Raw genomic sequence first — 17,845 nt, 5'->3', positions numbered from 1 at the left:
TTCTACCTCTATTTTCTTATAATCACAATAAGGTGCCTTTGCGGATCCAAACAATCGGAGACCAAATCCTGGCCATACCCCTGAGCAATCATGTGACCTTGGGAACATCTCTTTACCATCACCTTCATTAAATCAAAACCGTGGTACTTCGCTTTGCGACTCTTCAGTTTTGTATGAGAAAATCGTGCTTTATGCTTTATGTGACCGGTGAAAGTAGGGAAACCTGGAGACTCGTGCCGTGGAAGAAACAGCGAGAAAATCGAGTTGCTGAATCCCAGCGTTTCAGAGTTGGGAGGGAGGTGTTCGGTCCCTAATTTACCGATGAGGAAGCGGGGGGTGACGCGTCCTCGAGTCTCATTCAAGACACGGACACAGCTCTTTATTGAGGACCCGGGGCATTGCTATGGTTAAACTGAAGGCGGAAACTAACACTCTTTCGAAGTCAATTTGAGAGGAGCATTTAGTTACAAAAAACTGTCAACAATTCGGGTGTAACCAAGTTCGTTGAGGAACGCAGCAAATGAGTCAGCTGTCAGACCCGGTGAAAACGAGTTGCTTAACGGAACTGACTCTTTACTAACAAGCCTTCTACAGAGTCCACTGGCTCTCTAGCTTCGATTCACAAACTCCCGCAATGCTTCCCGAAGGACACGGAAAGCTCCGAGCGCCGCACGAGGAATGGAAACAGGAGTCCGGGGCGCGCCACTCGAGGGGCGGAGCAGTCGCGGGGCGGGGGCGGGGCATCGTGAGTCACGTGCCTGCTCTCTGAGGCGGGCGCTGGGAGGAAACTCTGTGTGTGATTGGTCCGCGGTAACCAGGTGCCCGAAGGACGCGTTCCGGTTGGCAAGGGCCAGCCAGGCGAGCGGCCTTCAGTCGGGAGGCGGCGGCGGAAGGAGGAGGAGCTCCGGCCGCGCTCTCTCCCGGCAGTGGCTGCGCGTCTCAGCGCACCTCGGGTCCCCACCCCTTTTAAATAAGCCGCGCTGGTCGCCGCCTTCACAGACTGGTTGACTCCGGGGAGGCGGCGGCGGCGAGACAGCGCGGGTGCGGCCGGGCCCGGAGCCCTGCCCCGGGCCCGGCGGCGGGGCGGACAGGAGGGAGGCAGGCGAGGCCGCGTCTGCATGTGCGGCGCAGCCCCGGCATAGCCCGGGTCGGCCGGTGCCCGCCGCACCATTGTTGGGGGAGGGGGCGGTCTGAGCTTGGCGGAGTCCGGGGCCGAGCGGAGGCGCCCCATGGGGAACACGCTGACCTGTTGCGTGTGCCCCAGTGCCAGCCCCAAGCTGGGCCGGCGCGCGGGGCCGGCGGAGCCAGACTACGAGTCTGAGGTCTACGAGGCGGCGGCCGGAGACGCGGTGGCCGTAGCACCGGCGCCGGCTGCCGTGGAACCCACCGAGGTGGATTTCCGAGCGGGTGAAGGCCGCCACCTGCAGCACATCAGCGACCGGGAGATGCCCGAAGGTAAGGAAGCGGCCGGCGCGCCTCGCCCCTCGCGGGGCCGGCGCCGTCTGCTCTCGGGCTTACCTCTGGCCTCCGCCGACCCCCAGGTCCCCCGAGAGGAAGCCGCCGCCTGGGGCTCCTCCCTGCCTGGAGTTGGCTCTCTCGGGGCTGGGCACCAAGGACGGAGGCTGGCCCTGCCTGGCGTCCCCACCCCTTATTCTTTCTCCGTCGCGTCCGGCCAGTCTTTCTCCCTCTTCTCTACCCGAACGCCCAATTCTTCCCCATTCCCTTTTCGCAACCCGACCCAAGACCCTCAAGTCTGTGGCTCCTGTTCGTGATTCTATTTAACATCTCGTGGGACTTTGTAAAGACTTTCTGATGTATTCTCTCGTTTCTCAATGAAAACTTAAATACTCCCAACTTCGGCGATATCCATCCCATCTTCCTATCCTTACCTCTTCAGATGGTACCTAAGAGAAGGAACGAGGTAAGGATCTAGATACACTTCCACTCGTTAGGATAGTTGATACTCGGGACAATTAAGACAGATTTTAGGGTTTGTTATTTAAAATCAAAACTGATATCGACAGAGTTAGTGTGGCGTTAAGTAATATTGTGTCTAGAGTTGTCCTGATTGAAGCGACCTTATTCTAACTATAATCTGAAAACGATAAGAAAGAAAAAGGTTAGAGGGGGCCTTAAAATAACTGAACGGTGTGAAACGTTACTGCAACGGCTGCAGGGAATAGTTTTGTTGTTGTTGTTTTTACCCAAAGACGATCCCACGGAGCTCTGATTAAGATTCCCACTTTGACACAAAAATGTCTTCAGCTCCCCAGCTTTAACCAACTTCACTTGCATGTTGCCTCTTCTAAGGGAGGATTGGGGGTGGTTCCTGAGACTGTTGGTCAAAAGTTTCAAAGGAGAAAAAAGAAATTCAGACTTTAATTTGTAATACAAAGATTTGGCAGTTAAGATGGCAGATCCTGCAGGAAAGTTGTCTCCATGGCTACCTCTCCTTCCAACCCCCTCCTGCCGGTGGAATCCTATTCAACTTTTATAGTGTTCAGGGAAAATTCTGAAGACGAAGTGGCTGGGGGTGGGGGTGGGTTGTCATGGAGAAGAGGAGAGAGAGGAGAGGAAATGTTTGATTTTTTTTTTCCTCTAGAATTTTGAAACTGGACGGCTCTAGGTTTTTAAAAACAAAGATTCTGGATAACACTGTGGCTCATTAATAAAGACTGTGTTCTTTAAAGTAGAAAACATTGTGCCGTGAAGATGTTAAAGCCCCACTGGCCCACTTGTTTCATTTAAATGCCAGAGAGTATGTCTTTATTTCATAGAGGATATGTCTTATAGCTCTTCTATTTAAATTTCATTTGGGTTTACTTAATTTCTTTCAAAGTTAGGATAGGTAAGCCTGTGAACTCACCCATATGATGGACATGGCTTTGTAAGTGGAAAGTACTCCCTTTTCAGAATAGTCAGATACTGTGAAAGAACAAATTATGTAAATTAATTGTAGCTTTAAAAACAAAGCTTGTGCATACCTGTGAAAACTGCTCAGCTTGTTGCTATAAGGTAAGCCTCTAAGTGATTTTAAAAAACAGTAGTAGGCTAGTGTAGGGAGACCAAAGTTGGACTTCTGTATGATTCTTTTACGATTTACAACGTATTTTCGGGTGTATTTCAGCTGACCCTTCCATCTATAAATAAGGCCTGTGAATATTCTCCCTGTGATGCCAATGAAGAAGCCAAGACTTAGAGCTCTGAAATAACTGTGTAACATAGCTACTGAACAGAAGAGACAGACTTGAGAGTGGTAGATACACCAAATTCAGTTGTTGGGTGCTTAAAAAAAAGTTTGGAATGCACTTTTTATTTTATAATTTATGCATAAGATAGGCCTAACTCAACTTCAGTTTGGTTATTTCCATTTGAGTTTATTGTTCACAACTCAGAAGCAACACATACCTCTCCATTCTGTGTCTGTACATTTATTACAATGGATAGGAATAAAAGAAGTCGTGAAATAGCCTCAATTTACCAGTCAGGTAAACATGTTGGTATATTTTAAAGCGTTTGTTCTGCTGACTCGAATTGAAGCCAAGAATGCCCTGGACAGAGGGACATTAGGAGAAACCGGTAAGCGGGCAGGTAAGGTACGAAGCATTTAGTGAGGGGGAGTGCTGAGTCGGGAACTAGAAAAAGAGTTCATGAGCACAGAATTTACCTTTTTATGTTTGACATGATTGTTAAAATTTTACTTAAATTTGTCTCTCTCTTTTGGCATTCAATAAAGTGATGAGAGAAACCTCAATTTCAGCATTTGCCTATTATTAAGTTTCCATAGATAGGAGGTCAGAACACGAATGTAAAGTGCAAGCACATTGGAAGTTTGCTCTTAATGTTTTTATTTCAGACAATTTTATATCAGTTTCCCTGGAAACTGAGAAATACCTGCATTGATATAAAACATTTTGGCTTTTCAAAACCAAACATAAATGATGCTGTGTGTTTTTCTTCGGAAACCTTTGAGAAGAACATGATTTCTTCAAGCTGTTTCAGTTAACTCCTAAGAACCTAGTATAAATATCAGATAGACTCAAAAGGATTTTGTCGCTATCCTGCCTTTCACAGTGTATCCAATGTAGCTGATGTTTGTGTCAATAATAGAAAATAAGGTGCTGAGGTCCTGTTACCTGATTTTACTCTAATGCATCAGCTTTTCAAACAGCCTTCATATTCTCCTCTCAGGACCTTTGCTCATTCTCTGGTGCAAGCTGCTCTCTCAGGTGATTCCTTCCTTCCATCCTCCAAGGAGTGGGTAGGGAAGGAATTGACAACGTAATGGGGGAAAACCTCTGAGCAACAGGTTTTTCCTCCTTTCAGTAGCTATTATAAACACTTTTTTTTTTTTTACTTTTTTGGTAACAGTAAACATTTGAGGTAAAAGATTTGCAAAATACTAAAAAGTCATTCACTCATACTCAGAATATCCAGAATTTTCATTAATATTTTGGTGTTGGTTCATCCTGAACCTTTTGTATATGAATAAACAGAATGTTGTGTTTATTGTATGAGATTGTTCTTTGTGTGCCACGTTGTAACTTTCTCTTGTAAAGTGAAGACGGGAAGCTCCTGGAACCGCGCTGACACCTGAAGCGTGCTCCAGGATGTATTTCCACGCAGCTGCATGTAGCTGTGCAGTCTGCTTTTTACCAGCTGTTTAATGGTTGGAGCATCATTCATTTACCCACCCTTTATGGTTGGCTTTTATAATCTCATCATATTGCTTTAATCTGGGCACAGACATAAAAAGTGGTGTATCGTACTTCCCTGTAGAATTCTGGTCTTGTGGCTTTGTCTTACGACTTAATTAAATTCATAGGGTGAGTCATTTTGTAGTTAAGGTATTTTAACATTAAATGTTCTTTCCCCAAATTGAAGTTACCATTGATTTTTCACTGAACAGTAGATTTCCTCTCTTAGGTTTTTGTGGGTCTTGGTAACCTGTCGGTGTCTTTGAGTCTGAGTAACTAAACTACCGCTCGAAGAGATCTGAAATTAATGCTGGTCTTGGGTGACAGACACATCAAAGGACAGCATTAGAAGAAATCTTAGATGATGAAGGAAAATTGGGAGAAGCATAAATGATTTGGGGTACCCTGAAATGGATGATTATTGGGCACGATTTAGGGGCAGGACAAACAGAGGTTATACTGACAAAACCCAAACCCTAACTCTGGTCTTTACTTCCTTGAGGTACCTGGGGCCTGTTGACACAGGAATAATGTTAAGTAGTGAGACACTGAGAAGAAAGAAAATGATGGTCACGGACTGGGGAGGGGGCAGTGTTACTGGGGGTGGTCTCCTTAAGTGACAGTGAGCATCCTAGGAGTGAGGGGGAGCCGTGTGAGGTCCTCAGAAGGAAATATGCTCGGTGTAGGCAGAGGACAGAAGGAGGGTGGCTGCAGCTGAGTGAAAGAATGCCAGGAGGAATATCAGCGGGTTAAGGCCTTGTGTCTAGTAGACCTTGACAAGAAAAAATACTGATTTTAGTCTAATTGTAATGGGAAACCATTGAAAGGTTATATGCAAGGGAATGGTGATAATTCTTAAAGAAGGGGAAGGAGACGTGGGGAGAGGGGAGGGAGATCAGACGAGCTACTCTAACGTGGGCAGGGGTAGAATGAAGCAGGGAGACAAGCTAGGAGGCTGGTGTAGTCACTCAGCTGAGAGCCAACAGTGGTTTGAACAAAAAAGCAACATTAATAAGGGCCTAAAACAGGCTGACTTGAAGAAACTGAGTGAATCTAAAAGTAGGCTAACAACAATATGAATGGGATAAGTCACAGAAAAAGAAATGCAGATGGCTTTTAAGCATATCCTCACACATAAGAGAAAGGAAAATACAACTACTGTAGCTTGTGTTGGGAGAAAATTCAGAAACTTGGCACTGCATTCTTTGGTGATACTGAAGAAAGTTCCATTCATATATTGCTGGTAAAAATGGGAAATTGGTCAACCCTTGAAGGGGAAGTTTGCACAGTCTCACTTAATCCAGAGATCCTACTAAAGGAATTTATTCTGAAGGTATAGGCTGCATATGTTGCATTATCTTCAGTAGCAAAATACTGGAAATAATTCAGATGTCCAGTAAGGGACTGGTAAACTAGCACATCCAGACACTGAAGAATTAGGGAGCTGTGAAGGAGCTCTCTCCACTGCAGGGGATGTTAACCTGAAAAAAAATGGGGAGAAAATATACACTAATCTCCATGACAGAAGCAGGAGAAATGATATGTATTTGCTTATTAAAGAAGAAAAAGGAAGAACACTAGGAGAAATGCTTGCCCTTGGGTACTCTTATCCTCTTTCCTTTAGTGGGTGGCCTGACTCAATGACATGAGTTTGCACAAACAGAATCGTGTAGGACTGGGAAGCCTGGCGTGCTGCAGTCCATGGAGTTGCAAAGTCAGACACAACTTAGTGACTGAACAACAACAAAGCACTATCTATTTAAGATGTTATTTGGCTGAGGGTGATAAGTGGACATCAGTTTTCCTATGAAATGCTAAATGTTCACTTTTGGCTTTTGAGTTAATTTGTGAAAGCTGTGATGTGTCATTTATTATGCTTTATATAGTATATCCCCTCATGGATTGCAGCCTTGTCATGGTGAAGGGGCTTGTGTAACTCAGTGAAGCTATAGTGTATGGATTGCTCTTGAATTTCATTTGATTCTTATCATGTTCTGAGTTAGGCAGTGTAGGGATTCTTCTCTGAGGTATAGAATTGTCCAAGGTTTTACTCATTTTTAAAACCTTGATAGATCAGGACTGTAAATTCCATGTACATGACATATAGGGATAAAATGTATTGATGTCATTTTGTGCTCTGCTTTGAAATACTACCTTTTTTCTCGCCCCTTTTAGAAAAATTGTTTATTTTTAGGGTATTAAAGTAATAAAACTTGAAGAGTTAAAACAGTAACATTGTATGATGTGAAATGAAATCACCGTAGCTTGCAACCCAGAAAGGTTCTTAAAAGTCCAAGAAGCCCGAGCTAAGTACTCTTTAGAAATACATAAAGCCAGGTATACTTACCTGGATATCATCTCTTGGTCATCATCATTACAGCATTTGATTGAGGATTAAGGTAAGGCAGGACTGAGAACCAAGTAAGAGGCAAGCTGAGAAGCAGTTTGGAAGCCAGGTTGGTCAGAAACTGGGGAAGCAGGTCAGTTGAGGGGGTTGCAGGAGCATGCTGTGTGCCCTCCGGTGAGACAGCCCAGGTCAGCATCTGCTGGCAGGAACCGCTTGGCTAGGGTGTAAAGTGTGGACCCAGATGAAATCACCGGCTGACTGTAAGACATGAAATGTATTATTAGCCATAAAACTAATATACTGTAGTACTAGGGGTGATAGGGCAGTTCAGTAAATGGAGTAAACCTTTAAGTAAACTGGAGCCCAGAAGTTGGCCCAGAAAATGCTGACAGTCCTCTTTAGTTGCAATATATGAAGTGAAGAAGAACTAAAGAGCCTCTTGATGAAGGTGAAAGTGAAAGAGGAGAGTGAAAAAGTTGGCTTAAAGCTCAACATTCAGAAAACTAAGATCATTGCATACAGTCCCATCACTTCATGGCAAAAAGATGTGGAAACAGTGGCTGACTTTATTTTTCTGGGCTCCAAAATCACTGCGGATGGTGATTGCAGCCATGAAATTAAAAGACGCTTGCTCCTTAGAAGAAAAGTTATGACCAACCTAGACAGCATACTAAAAAGCAGAGACATTACTTTGCCAACAAAGGTCCATCTAGTCAAGGCCATGGTTTTTCAGTGGTCATGTATGGATGTGAGAGTTGGACTATACAGAAAGCTGAGTGCCAAAGAATTGATGCTTTTGAACTGTGGTGTTGGAGAAGACTCCTGAGAGTCCCTTGAACTGCAAGGAGACCCAACCAGTCCATCCTAAAGGAGATGAGTCCTGGATGTTCATCGGAAGGACTGATGTTGACGGTGAAACTCCACTACTCTGGCCACCTGATGCAGAGAGCTGACTCATTTGAAAAGACCCTGATGCTGGGAAAGATTGAGGGCAGGCAGAGAAGGGGACGACAGAGGATGAGATGGTTGGATGGAATCACCGGCACAATGGACATGGGTTTGGGTGGACTCCGGGAGTTGGTGATGGACAGGGAGGCCTGGCATGCTGTGATTCATGGGGTCGCAAAGAGTCGGACTCGACTGAACTGAAGTCAGTATGTTGGCATTAGTCTCCTCCTGTCAGATGATTTCTTGGTCACTACCCTCTCTCTGATATTTTGACAGGGAAAAATCATTTATTGACAGTTTGACAGCATAATTTTAACACTTTTAGGCTTCAGTAATGCATCTTGTTTGTCCTAAGTTGCCTTTATTTTCATATTTTTAACATCTGCAATTGAGATGGATCTCACGATTGATAGAATGTTAGGTTGGAGGAAAAGTAATGTTCAGTGACCTGGTATTTTACAGGTTTCCTCCTGGGAGTGTTTATATTAAGACCCGAACTTAAATTTTTTTAGTCATCCTTTTTTCACATAAGTCTATCATGCTGTCAAATAAGTTGCAATTTAAATTGGTAATATAAAAGTGATGGGTCTTAAAATATAACTTTAATGATAACCCCTAATCATAAGCTCAAGAATATTTCCCCTGGGTTAAGGTGGGATGCATGAGACAAGTGCTCGGGCCTGGTGCACTGGGAAGACCCAGAGGAATCGGGTGGAGAGGGAGGTGGGAGGGGGGATCGGGATGGGGAATACGTGTAAATCTATGGCTGATTCATATCAATGTATGACAAAACCCACTGAAATGTTGTGAAGTAATTAGCCTCCAACTAATAAAAAAAATAAATAAATAAATAAAATAATAAATAAATAAATAAATAAAATAAATAAATAAATAAAATAAAAAAAGAATATTTCTCCTGGGTTAAAACATTCTTAAAAATTGCTAGAGAAGTAATTTTAGGAAGAATTCACATATAAAATGCACAGTAATTTCTCAAAATACCTCTAACATTACTGTGTGTGCTTGTGGGAGAGGGGATGAGGGGAAGTGTGGGTGGTAATGCTTTGCTTCAGAGTTGACAATCTTACCTTTCTGACAGTGAAGAGTCCGGTAGATGTTTTTCATCGTCTCCTTAGACTCTTGGCAAAACAGTTAATGGAGTGTGCAGAAATATTGTGTGTATGTATGAGTTTACTGTCTAATGGCTTACCTGTCAAGTCTATTATAAAATAGTGATGTAGTTTTCACTGGCAAAAAGTGCAAGTTGTATAGAAAATTGTTATATAGGCTGTAAACAGAAGATTAATATTTTCTGAAAACCTCATGCAAATTGACAGCAGTAAGGCCCTGGTATGTTTAGTATGTATGAATGATAGGCAGCTCACCCAAGTGGAAATGATGCTGAGAATTATGAGAAAGTAGTAAAAACTGTGTAATCGAAAGAAATACAGATTAGATCTACAGTGCTGTTCCTTATTTATATTAGTAGGACTTCCACACCCCCCCCCCCCCGCCCCCGCCTCTCAACTGTACAGAGCAGGGGTCGGAACTAAAACTGTCATGATTGGTAGTATTATACATTAATGTGGCCCCACCTTCTTCAGGAAGCAATTTAGCCCTGTACCTTGAGCCATGAAAATGATCTCACCTTTTGGCTTAGACATCCCACTTTTGAAGATCTTTGCTAAGGAGATAAAACCATTATTTATTTAAAAAGCTGTATAACAATAGATGAAAAGTTTCCTCATCAAAGAATAGAACGTTGTAAGTACCTAAACCCCAGCAATAAGGGCATTGGCTAAGTCCAGCACAGGAATAACGCTTGATGGGCTGTTGTGTATTCATTAAACAGTAAATATGCAACAGTCAGATGTAGAAGGGTTGTTAGTAACAAGAAGACATAAATTATACACTAATTAGAGCTTTTTCTAATGTATAAGGAAAACAACTAAAAGTAAGGGTTGTAAGTCTGTGGGTTAATTTTTAAATAGGGTCATTTTGGCTCATGCAAATTTTTGTTCATGACATTTGTTAAAGGAATGAACAAGTGACTTTTACCTTTCCCCACCTTCATTGTGATCATCAGTACTGCTGGTTAACCAGGTCTCTTTCAGTTGCAAGTTTGAGAAAATGTCTCAGAATAGCTTAAATTAAAAAGTATATATATTGACTTTTATATAACTGGAGTTGAATGAGTAAATTAAGCAGTACTTGACCCAGGAGTTCAATGACCTCGCAGCCTGTCTCAGTTCTGCTGTCCTCTGTTGATCTCTCCTGAAAAGCCTTTCCCCTCATGATGGCAAGAGGAGTGTCCAGCAGCCCCAGACTAGCTAAGGGTCCTAGGGCACCGCTCTGCCTTCTTCTGCTTCTTGGGAAGTTCCAGGAAAGCTGTGATCTATCAGTCAGTTCTGGGTCATGTGCCCACCCTTGAAACCTCTAGGGTAGGGTAGGGGGAATGCCAGCTCTTTTCTGATCACTTGGGCAAGTTTACTTTTTTCCTGCATGTTGTCATTTCTTTTATCCCAGCCTTCTTGCTTTCTGTGTATAGATCCGTAGTAGCACATCATAGCATACCTGGAACACACCCTGGGGGTGTGTGTGTGTGTGTGTGTGTGTGTTAAAGCTTGCTTCTCTTTGATCCTGACACTTATTTTTCCTGGACTTCCATTGACTCTTGTTAAATTTTACCATTCCATAAACCCTGATGAAAAATATGGCTACTTTGCAAGCATTTCTGCTTATTTTTTAGATTCCAGTGTAGTCTGTTTACTTTCTGGTACAGGTAAGTAGTCATGAATCCTTTCAGAAGCCTTAGGTCGAAAGTCTGTGCCTGTCAACTTTGTGTATAACTGAAATAATTTATTTTCCCAGTGTCCCACTTTTCAAATCTGTAGGGGGGAAAAAGCTTTAAAATAATTTTATGGGTCTTTTACATAAAACTGTTGAGTAGAATATTTTCTCCAAAAACAGCTTAATAAACTCCAAATGCAGTGAAGGAATTTTCACGAAGAACAAAGCAGTCGGTTTAGCTATGTAAATTTCTAGTGCTGGCAGTAACAATTAAATTCCCATTAAACCAGGAAGTCCCAAATTACTGTTCATGCAAAATTCTTTCTTTGGGGAAGAAAAGGATTCTAGGTAGATAACATTTGTGAAATGCTGGGTCAGACAGAATTCACTGTGGGACTGGTTAGTTTTTATTTATTTATTTTTTCATTTATTTTTATTAGTTGGAGGCTAATTACTTTACAATATTGTAGTAGTTTTTGCCATACGGGATGGGGAACACCTGGTTAGTTTTTAATATATCAATGTATATATTCTTTTGATTCTCAGCGATAATGTGTAAGTCACGTTGACCACCAAAGTCCCCTTTAAAAATAGGCCAATTATTATGTGGTTTGGGAAATGCTGCCTTAACTGTTGCTCTTTACAACTCTTGGTCCAGTTTCTTAAAAGATTGTTTAATTGGTTTGAGGTGGACTTCACTAAGTAACTGCCCATAGGGCTTTTAGGTTTGTTTTAAACAACAACCTTACTGTCCAGCATGGCAGCTTGTGCTTGCTTGATATTTCTGCCTAAATAGAAGACTGTCCCACCTTGGTGCAAGGTGAACTGCCAGCAGACCCACCGTTTTTATGTAGGTATGGGCAAAATTTTTTTCAAGCAGCCCTTTGATGTGCTCCAGGAAGTACTCTTACTGAAGCCCTCTATTAATCATGCAGCATGAAAGGAAGAAGTGAGAGTTTAGCTTTGGAACTAGAGGGCAAAGTTAAAACTCACTATCCTGGAAGTGTTCCTGTGGATGAGAACATTGAACTCTTATGTAATCCTCTTAAATCTGCCATGATGAATAGCCCCTAGATGAACGGCAGCCAACTAAATGAGTTCGTTTGTTGAGTGTAGTTGGAATTAGCCATTAGATTGTCTGAAGAACGTTTGCCAAAAGCAGCTCATTTGGTTATAGCGTATTTGATTGATTGAGCTGGTATCTGATAGTAATTGACTACAGCATAACTTGCTTCTTGAGACTTCCTGAAATGTGCTAGTAATATCAGCTTAAAGAGAGGTGACTGAATTTTTAATCAGTACGTAGGAGGGGAATCACATACATGATTCGCCTAAAAGTGGCATAGATTAGGTGCAAGTTAAAAAAAAAAAGCCTAAGACATAGCCCTGGTTTTATTCCACATATATGGAGAATTTCTACAATTTTTCTGTTTCCCAATAGAATTTTTGTCTTGTTGCCTTTACTACAGTTTCCTTCTTGTCATTGCTAAACGCTCTTCTTAAGACTATTAAACTTGATTAAAATCAGCGTGTAGCTGTTTTAAAAGTCATGTCTTTTTCTACTCAACTAAATTGTCACACCTTTTTCTCTTTTTCCTGTGCAGACTTAGCTTTGGAATCAAACCCTTCTGACCACCCAAGGGCAAGCACAATTTTCCTGAGCAAATCTCAAACGGACGGTAAGACAGTGTTTTCCCCCCCTGAGAAAAAGATTGAAAACTGTTTTTGTTTTGTGTATTACAGGAAGATACGGAAAAGCACTTAGGATGGTTGAAATTTTTTTTTTCATATGTGATAATACTTTAATATGTGATGTTTTATTTTAATGTGTGATGATACATTTTTCATTTAGGTGTCACTGTTTTAATGAGGAGAAACACTTAGACCATCTGTTTATACACTTTGCTATTTCTTTATCCACAGTCAGCTTGCCACATGATTTAGTTGTGGTCTGTTTTTCCATGCTACTTTGTCCTTTTCCTTTCGCTCCAAGAGCGCATGAGTTAAAGATGAATGATACGGTTTAGGTCACAGTTAGGTTTGCATAATCAGTTCTTATGTATGGGAGTCGAGGCTTGGGATTTCGGCACCATTTTGCACAGTGCTCAACCGGGTGAACCTCTCTCACATCCAGATTCATGTGAATTTTTAAGTTCTTTTAAAAGTTCTTTCATCCTGATGTAGTGCTGGGTCAGGGTAATCAGACCAATGTGCCTGCCATATGGGATTTCCCAGAAGGTTATCCTCAGTATGGGAAACCTTGTGTAAATTTCTAGTGTCCTGCTTGTTTTAAGATGAGAATCAGAAGTTTTTGCACTCCTGCTTGTCTTGCCTGCTTGTCTTCCTTAATATATGTTAAATCCTAGTTTATTTGCTAAAAAGCCATATATGATCAGGTTTTTCGGTTGTTTATGAGAGCAGGAATACCAGAAGTGAACGTTCTATAATATTTGAAGTAATGCAGCACAGTAAAAAATAGAGGGTTCTTTTCCTCTTTTATTTTCATTAGATTACTGGTTTTTATCAAAGGGTCTGTCTCAGGAACAGCCAGATGGAAGAGGGCCAGGCATGGGGGCAGGGCCCAGAGTGTACCACATGTTCTCCAACCTGGGAGCTCCTGGGGTTTCTAGTTTGCATGTTCTTAAAGTGTGTGTACTTTGCCTTGAGGCAATTATTTTTAGTTAGGATTACTGTATTTCTCAGTCTTTTCCAGACTCATGAGCTGCTCACACTGTAGAGAGGTGGTGGAGAGAGTAAAAGAAACACTCTCCCATGCCCCTGTCTCTCCTCAGTCTAAAGGAATTCGTGCTTGTGATGCCATGGGAAAGTGTGTGGCCTAAGACCCTCTTTGAGCTTATATTCTTCTGGCCTTTGTTGGAGCAAAACAGTTCTATGTGCTGTCGATGTATGTTCAGTGAGGTCAGCACGTATGTTAAAATTCATAGATTACTTTCCAGTGTGTAAAGAACCTGTATTTTTTAAGTTGGGTGTTTGAGTAGGTGACCAATAAGTGGTTCAGGATGCTTCCAGAGACACGGGTGCTTGACCAGAAACTGGAACTTGGAGTTGTCATCTGTTAATCCTGGTGACTAAAGTACATGTAGAACTAGAAAATACTACATACTGTGCAGCTGGTAAATTTTTTTATTAGCTAAATATCTCACCTGGCCTAATTTGCTTTGTCCTTTTCTTTTGTAAATGGAGAGTCTTTGATTTGTACCTAATACAGAGTATCTGTTAGTATTAGTCAAATAGTAAAACTAAGTTTTTAGATATTATTTATAGGATTCATTTTGCTGGGTGGTTTAAATTATATATTTTGTTGGAAATTATTTTAAAAAACAGAATGAAATTTTAACTCATTGTGTATATTGGTAATCCATCAGATAATTAGTGACTTATTTTTCTATGGTAGTTTTATCAGAATTCATCAGTTAATTTTTTTTTTATTCTTAGTGCGAGAAAAGAGGAAGAGCAACCATTTAAACCATGTAAGTAAATAGTTGAAAAGTTAAGAAATCAGTAGTTTGATTAATTAAAAGCATGTCTGCCATGATTCCTAAAAAGTATGATGGATCCAATACTGTTAGCATTAACCTCTTATTTATAAAATTTCTGAATCTCTAGTTCCTAATTATCAAGTATATTCAGAAAGGTTTTCGACTTAGTAGTACCCTTTTTTTTTTAAGGGTCCTGACATTTAAGTTAAATTTCAATAATATGGTTATAGCATAAAGATCTACCTTAAATTCTTTTGCCTTAAATTTTTTATCTTAGTTTTTAACCAAAGTAATAAAAGTGTAATAGGTAATTTAATTTTTAGCGCCGTCCATTGACTTCTTGGCACAACAGGTGAACGCGTAACTTCCTCGTCCACCGTGATTTTATTTCCCTCCTTCTGTTCCCTTTACATGCATCAGTTTTTATTAAATCGGAATCCCTGTTTACATTATGATGACTAAGCAAGTGTTGTTCATTGCTGAGCCATATAGTTCTCTGTGCCACCTCCTTATACACCTTTCATTCTTTTTCTTCAATATTAATGAAATCTGAGCACTTCCACACTTCTCAGGGTAATCCAGTTCTGCTTTTTCTAGCAAACATGATCTCACACAGCCCAACATAGTTGAGTAGCTCCCTGGCCAGTCTCCCTGTTTTCACATTCTTCATTTTTTTTCTGTGGAATTAATTTCCTGACTATATTCACTTGCCTGTTTTCTAACAGCTATTTTTTCCCCCAAATGTTGTAACATTTGTCACATGCCTATCAAAAATATTTACCATCCACAAAACCACATCTGTTCCATTTCTTCTTGGAGACACTCTTCGCCAACCTTTTGTCTTCCTACCCGCTACATACTAATGATTCCTGGACTGGCGCTGTGCCTGTTTTCCTGGGATATCTGTGTGAAGTCACCTGGGATCTCACATCACTGCTCTCTCGTGTTGGATCCCCTATGTCCTAGATTCTGTTTCCCTCTGTCTTGTTTTACTGGAGCACATTATCCTGGAAAAAGGCACATGAGCAAAAATTTTATAAAGACCTAGCCTCTGTGAAACTCCTTCTGTTTGATAAAGTGTAGAATTCTAGGTCGAAACTAATTTTTGCAGTTTTAGAGACATTTCCCTCTTGTCTTCTCATTTACAGTGTTGCTCTAAAATCTATTGAATTTGATACATTGTATATTACCAAGTTAGTCTTTGCTCCATTCCTTCCTCCTGTGGAACCTTGTAGTACCCTCTGTCTTTGTGGGGTTTTGAAATTTCATAACATGGTTTGGTATAGACCTTGTCACGCTATTGGGGCATTTAAACATGCAGAACATCTTTTCTTCTAGTGAATTTTTTTGTGTGCTGCTTTGGTATTTTCTGTTTTTTTCTTTTGGATTCCTGTTAGATGTTGAAAATTTTAGAGCAATATTTCTGCACAGATTTTTTTCCTCTTCTGTTTTCCATTTTGTCTTCTTGTCCTACTTCATGGAGGTTTCCTTGACTCTGCTCTAATCCTTCTATTGAATATATTGTTTTGTCTACCTTATTTTTTAGAGTTCTCTTCCATCCTTTCATTCTTTTTTTCACTGATGCAATTTCTCATCTTATCTGTAGATGTTGAAGATTTTTTTTAAAGTTTTTATTTGCTCCTGGATTTTTATCATTCCCATCAGTTCCTTCTCCCTGCTTTGATCTGTGACTTCTTGGAGGTTTCCCTCAAACATGTGATGGTCCCTCGCTGTCTGTTAAGATCTAATTGGAAGCATCACTTTGCTAACTGATAGACCTCACTGCACGGATTTGGCGACCACGTCTCTGAATTTTGAACCTGCCTTGGGTTCTGTAAGCCAGATTGGTTTTGTTGTTCCTGGCCCAGTCACTCTGTAGTTCCAAGGTTGTGCTTCCTCTGTTATGCCATGTCAGTTACTACTCCTTTATCTCATTTTTCATCTTTCAAACATCAAAAATCATCTGCAGTTTATCCTGTCTTGGGTACAGCTTTTTTAAAAAAATGCTTTTAATTCTAATGAGATGAGATCTCTGAAAGAAGGTGGGAAAAAAAGTAGATTTGTGGTTGGTCCACTCAAAGTTGGATTTATACTTTGAATGTAAATTCTGAGTTTAAAAGTTTTGATTCAGTATAGTTAATGATAGTGATTCAGACAATACTTTCTACTATACCTACAATTAAAATACTGTACATTTCTACTAGGGCCTTGATTAAGAATCCTGTTCAAACTACTCATCCTGCCACATTGTCCATCAATGTGCAGTAATGTGGATGGAGTAGTTTACACTAATGCACTTCTTGTTGTTTTGTTGCTAAGTCAGACATGACTCTTCTGCAACCCCAGGGACTGTATCCCACCAGGCTCCCCTGTTCATGGACTTTTCCAGGCAAGAATACTGGAGTGGGTTGCTATTTCCTTCTTCAGGGGATCTTCCTGATTGAGGGACCAAACCTGCGTCTCCTGCATTGGCAGGTGGATTCTTCACCCACTGAGCCACCAGGGAAGCCCCAGGCTAATGCATAGAATATTACAAAATTTTAAGTTAAAGTCTTAATAATTATTAATAAACACATCTAAAGCTTGTGGAAAGGGGAAGCAAAAAGTGAATTTCAGCTTAATTTTTTTGATGGGTTAAACTCAGGCAGTAGGCAGGATGGGAAGATTCACTTGGGTGGAGGCAGAATTTCAAAAGGTGCTTGACTTTTAATGATAAGTTTTGGGGGGGATTGTTACTTATTAGTCTTCCAGTATGGTGATTTTCTAGTCTTTGCCATTAAACCTGAAGTCTACTAAGTAAGCCTTTTCCCTTCTTGTAAAGATTGTAGAAGTCCATCTGTTCTGTCCTTAGCTCTGAATGAAGGTAAATACTCTTCTTCATTGAACATTAAACTATCAGTGAGTGGGTTCTGCTGTTTGATTTTTGCATTTGCATTTTATATCATTAATCTTTGTCAGTGTAGTTTATTGAGGTTTTGAGCCAGTGATGATAAGGCTTTAATCATAAAGGACAGCTACCTTAAATTTTAAAGTGAGATGAGGGGAAAGTAACCTGTTGGCAGCTAATACATCCAGGCTTTGCTCAGAGGCTTTAATTCTGCCATCCTTTAGGGAATAGTAGATGCCAGAAGTTTGAATCGCTTCAGGAGTAGGCCTGGAGAAGTGTTCACTATTTCTTTGGTAGGATCTAGCCAGTAGTCTGTAGGTTACTGATAGACTAAATGAGCACCCATAGTCTGTAGGGCTACGTCTGATGAAACTTCTTAAACGTTTCAGCACTAATATTTCCAAAGAGAAACAGATATAATTCATAATAAAGAAAAAGTTTTAATAGAGAAAAACGGGACAAATGTTACCCAAAGCCAAAGCTCTACAAACTAGTCTATATTTTGGTGCATTTTCTTACTATTTTTATTCCCCTCATAGATTTTATAGTCAGAACTGACTTTTACTGTGTGTAATGTGTCATACTCTTAATAGTGGTGACCTTTTAAAAGATAACTTCATTTAGAATATAACTATTTGAATGAACAGTTTTCATGCTGTGTCTCTTTTGAGATTCT

General features: G+C 40.9%; 1 protein-coding gene across 1 annotated transcript in view; it reads left to right on the top strand.

Moving 5' to 3' along the window:
* Nucleotides 1-1,074: 1,074 nt before the first annotated feature.
* Nucleotides 1,075-17,845, top strand: part of LOC133063263 (cyclin-Y-like protein 1) — a 35,003-nt gene continuing 18,232 nt past the window's right edge. Inside the window, exons 1-3 of the mRNA XM_061152378.1 lie at nt 1,075-1,455; nt 12,387-12,461; nt 14,239-14,273. Coding sequence (XP_061008361.1) covers nt 1,230-1,455; nt 12,387-12,461; nt 14,239-14,273 — 336 coding nt within the window. The 5' untranslated portion in view covers nt 1,075-1,229. The remainder of the gene's footprint in view (nt 1,456-12,386; nt 12,462-14,238; nt 14,274-17,845) is intronic.

Source organism: Dama dama, chromosome 10 (genome assembly GCF_033118175.1).
Source record: "Dama dama isolate Ldn47 chromosome 10, ASM3311817v1, whole genome shotgun sequence".
In the NCBI taxonomy this organism is placed as follows: Eukaryota; Metazoa; Chordata; class Mammalia; order Artiodactyla; family Cervidae; genus Dama; species Dama dama.
Note: the sequence above shows the minus strand (reverse complement) of the source record. Positions and strands in the feature narration are given on the sequence as shown.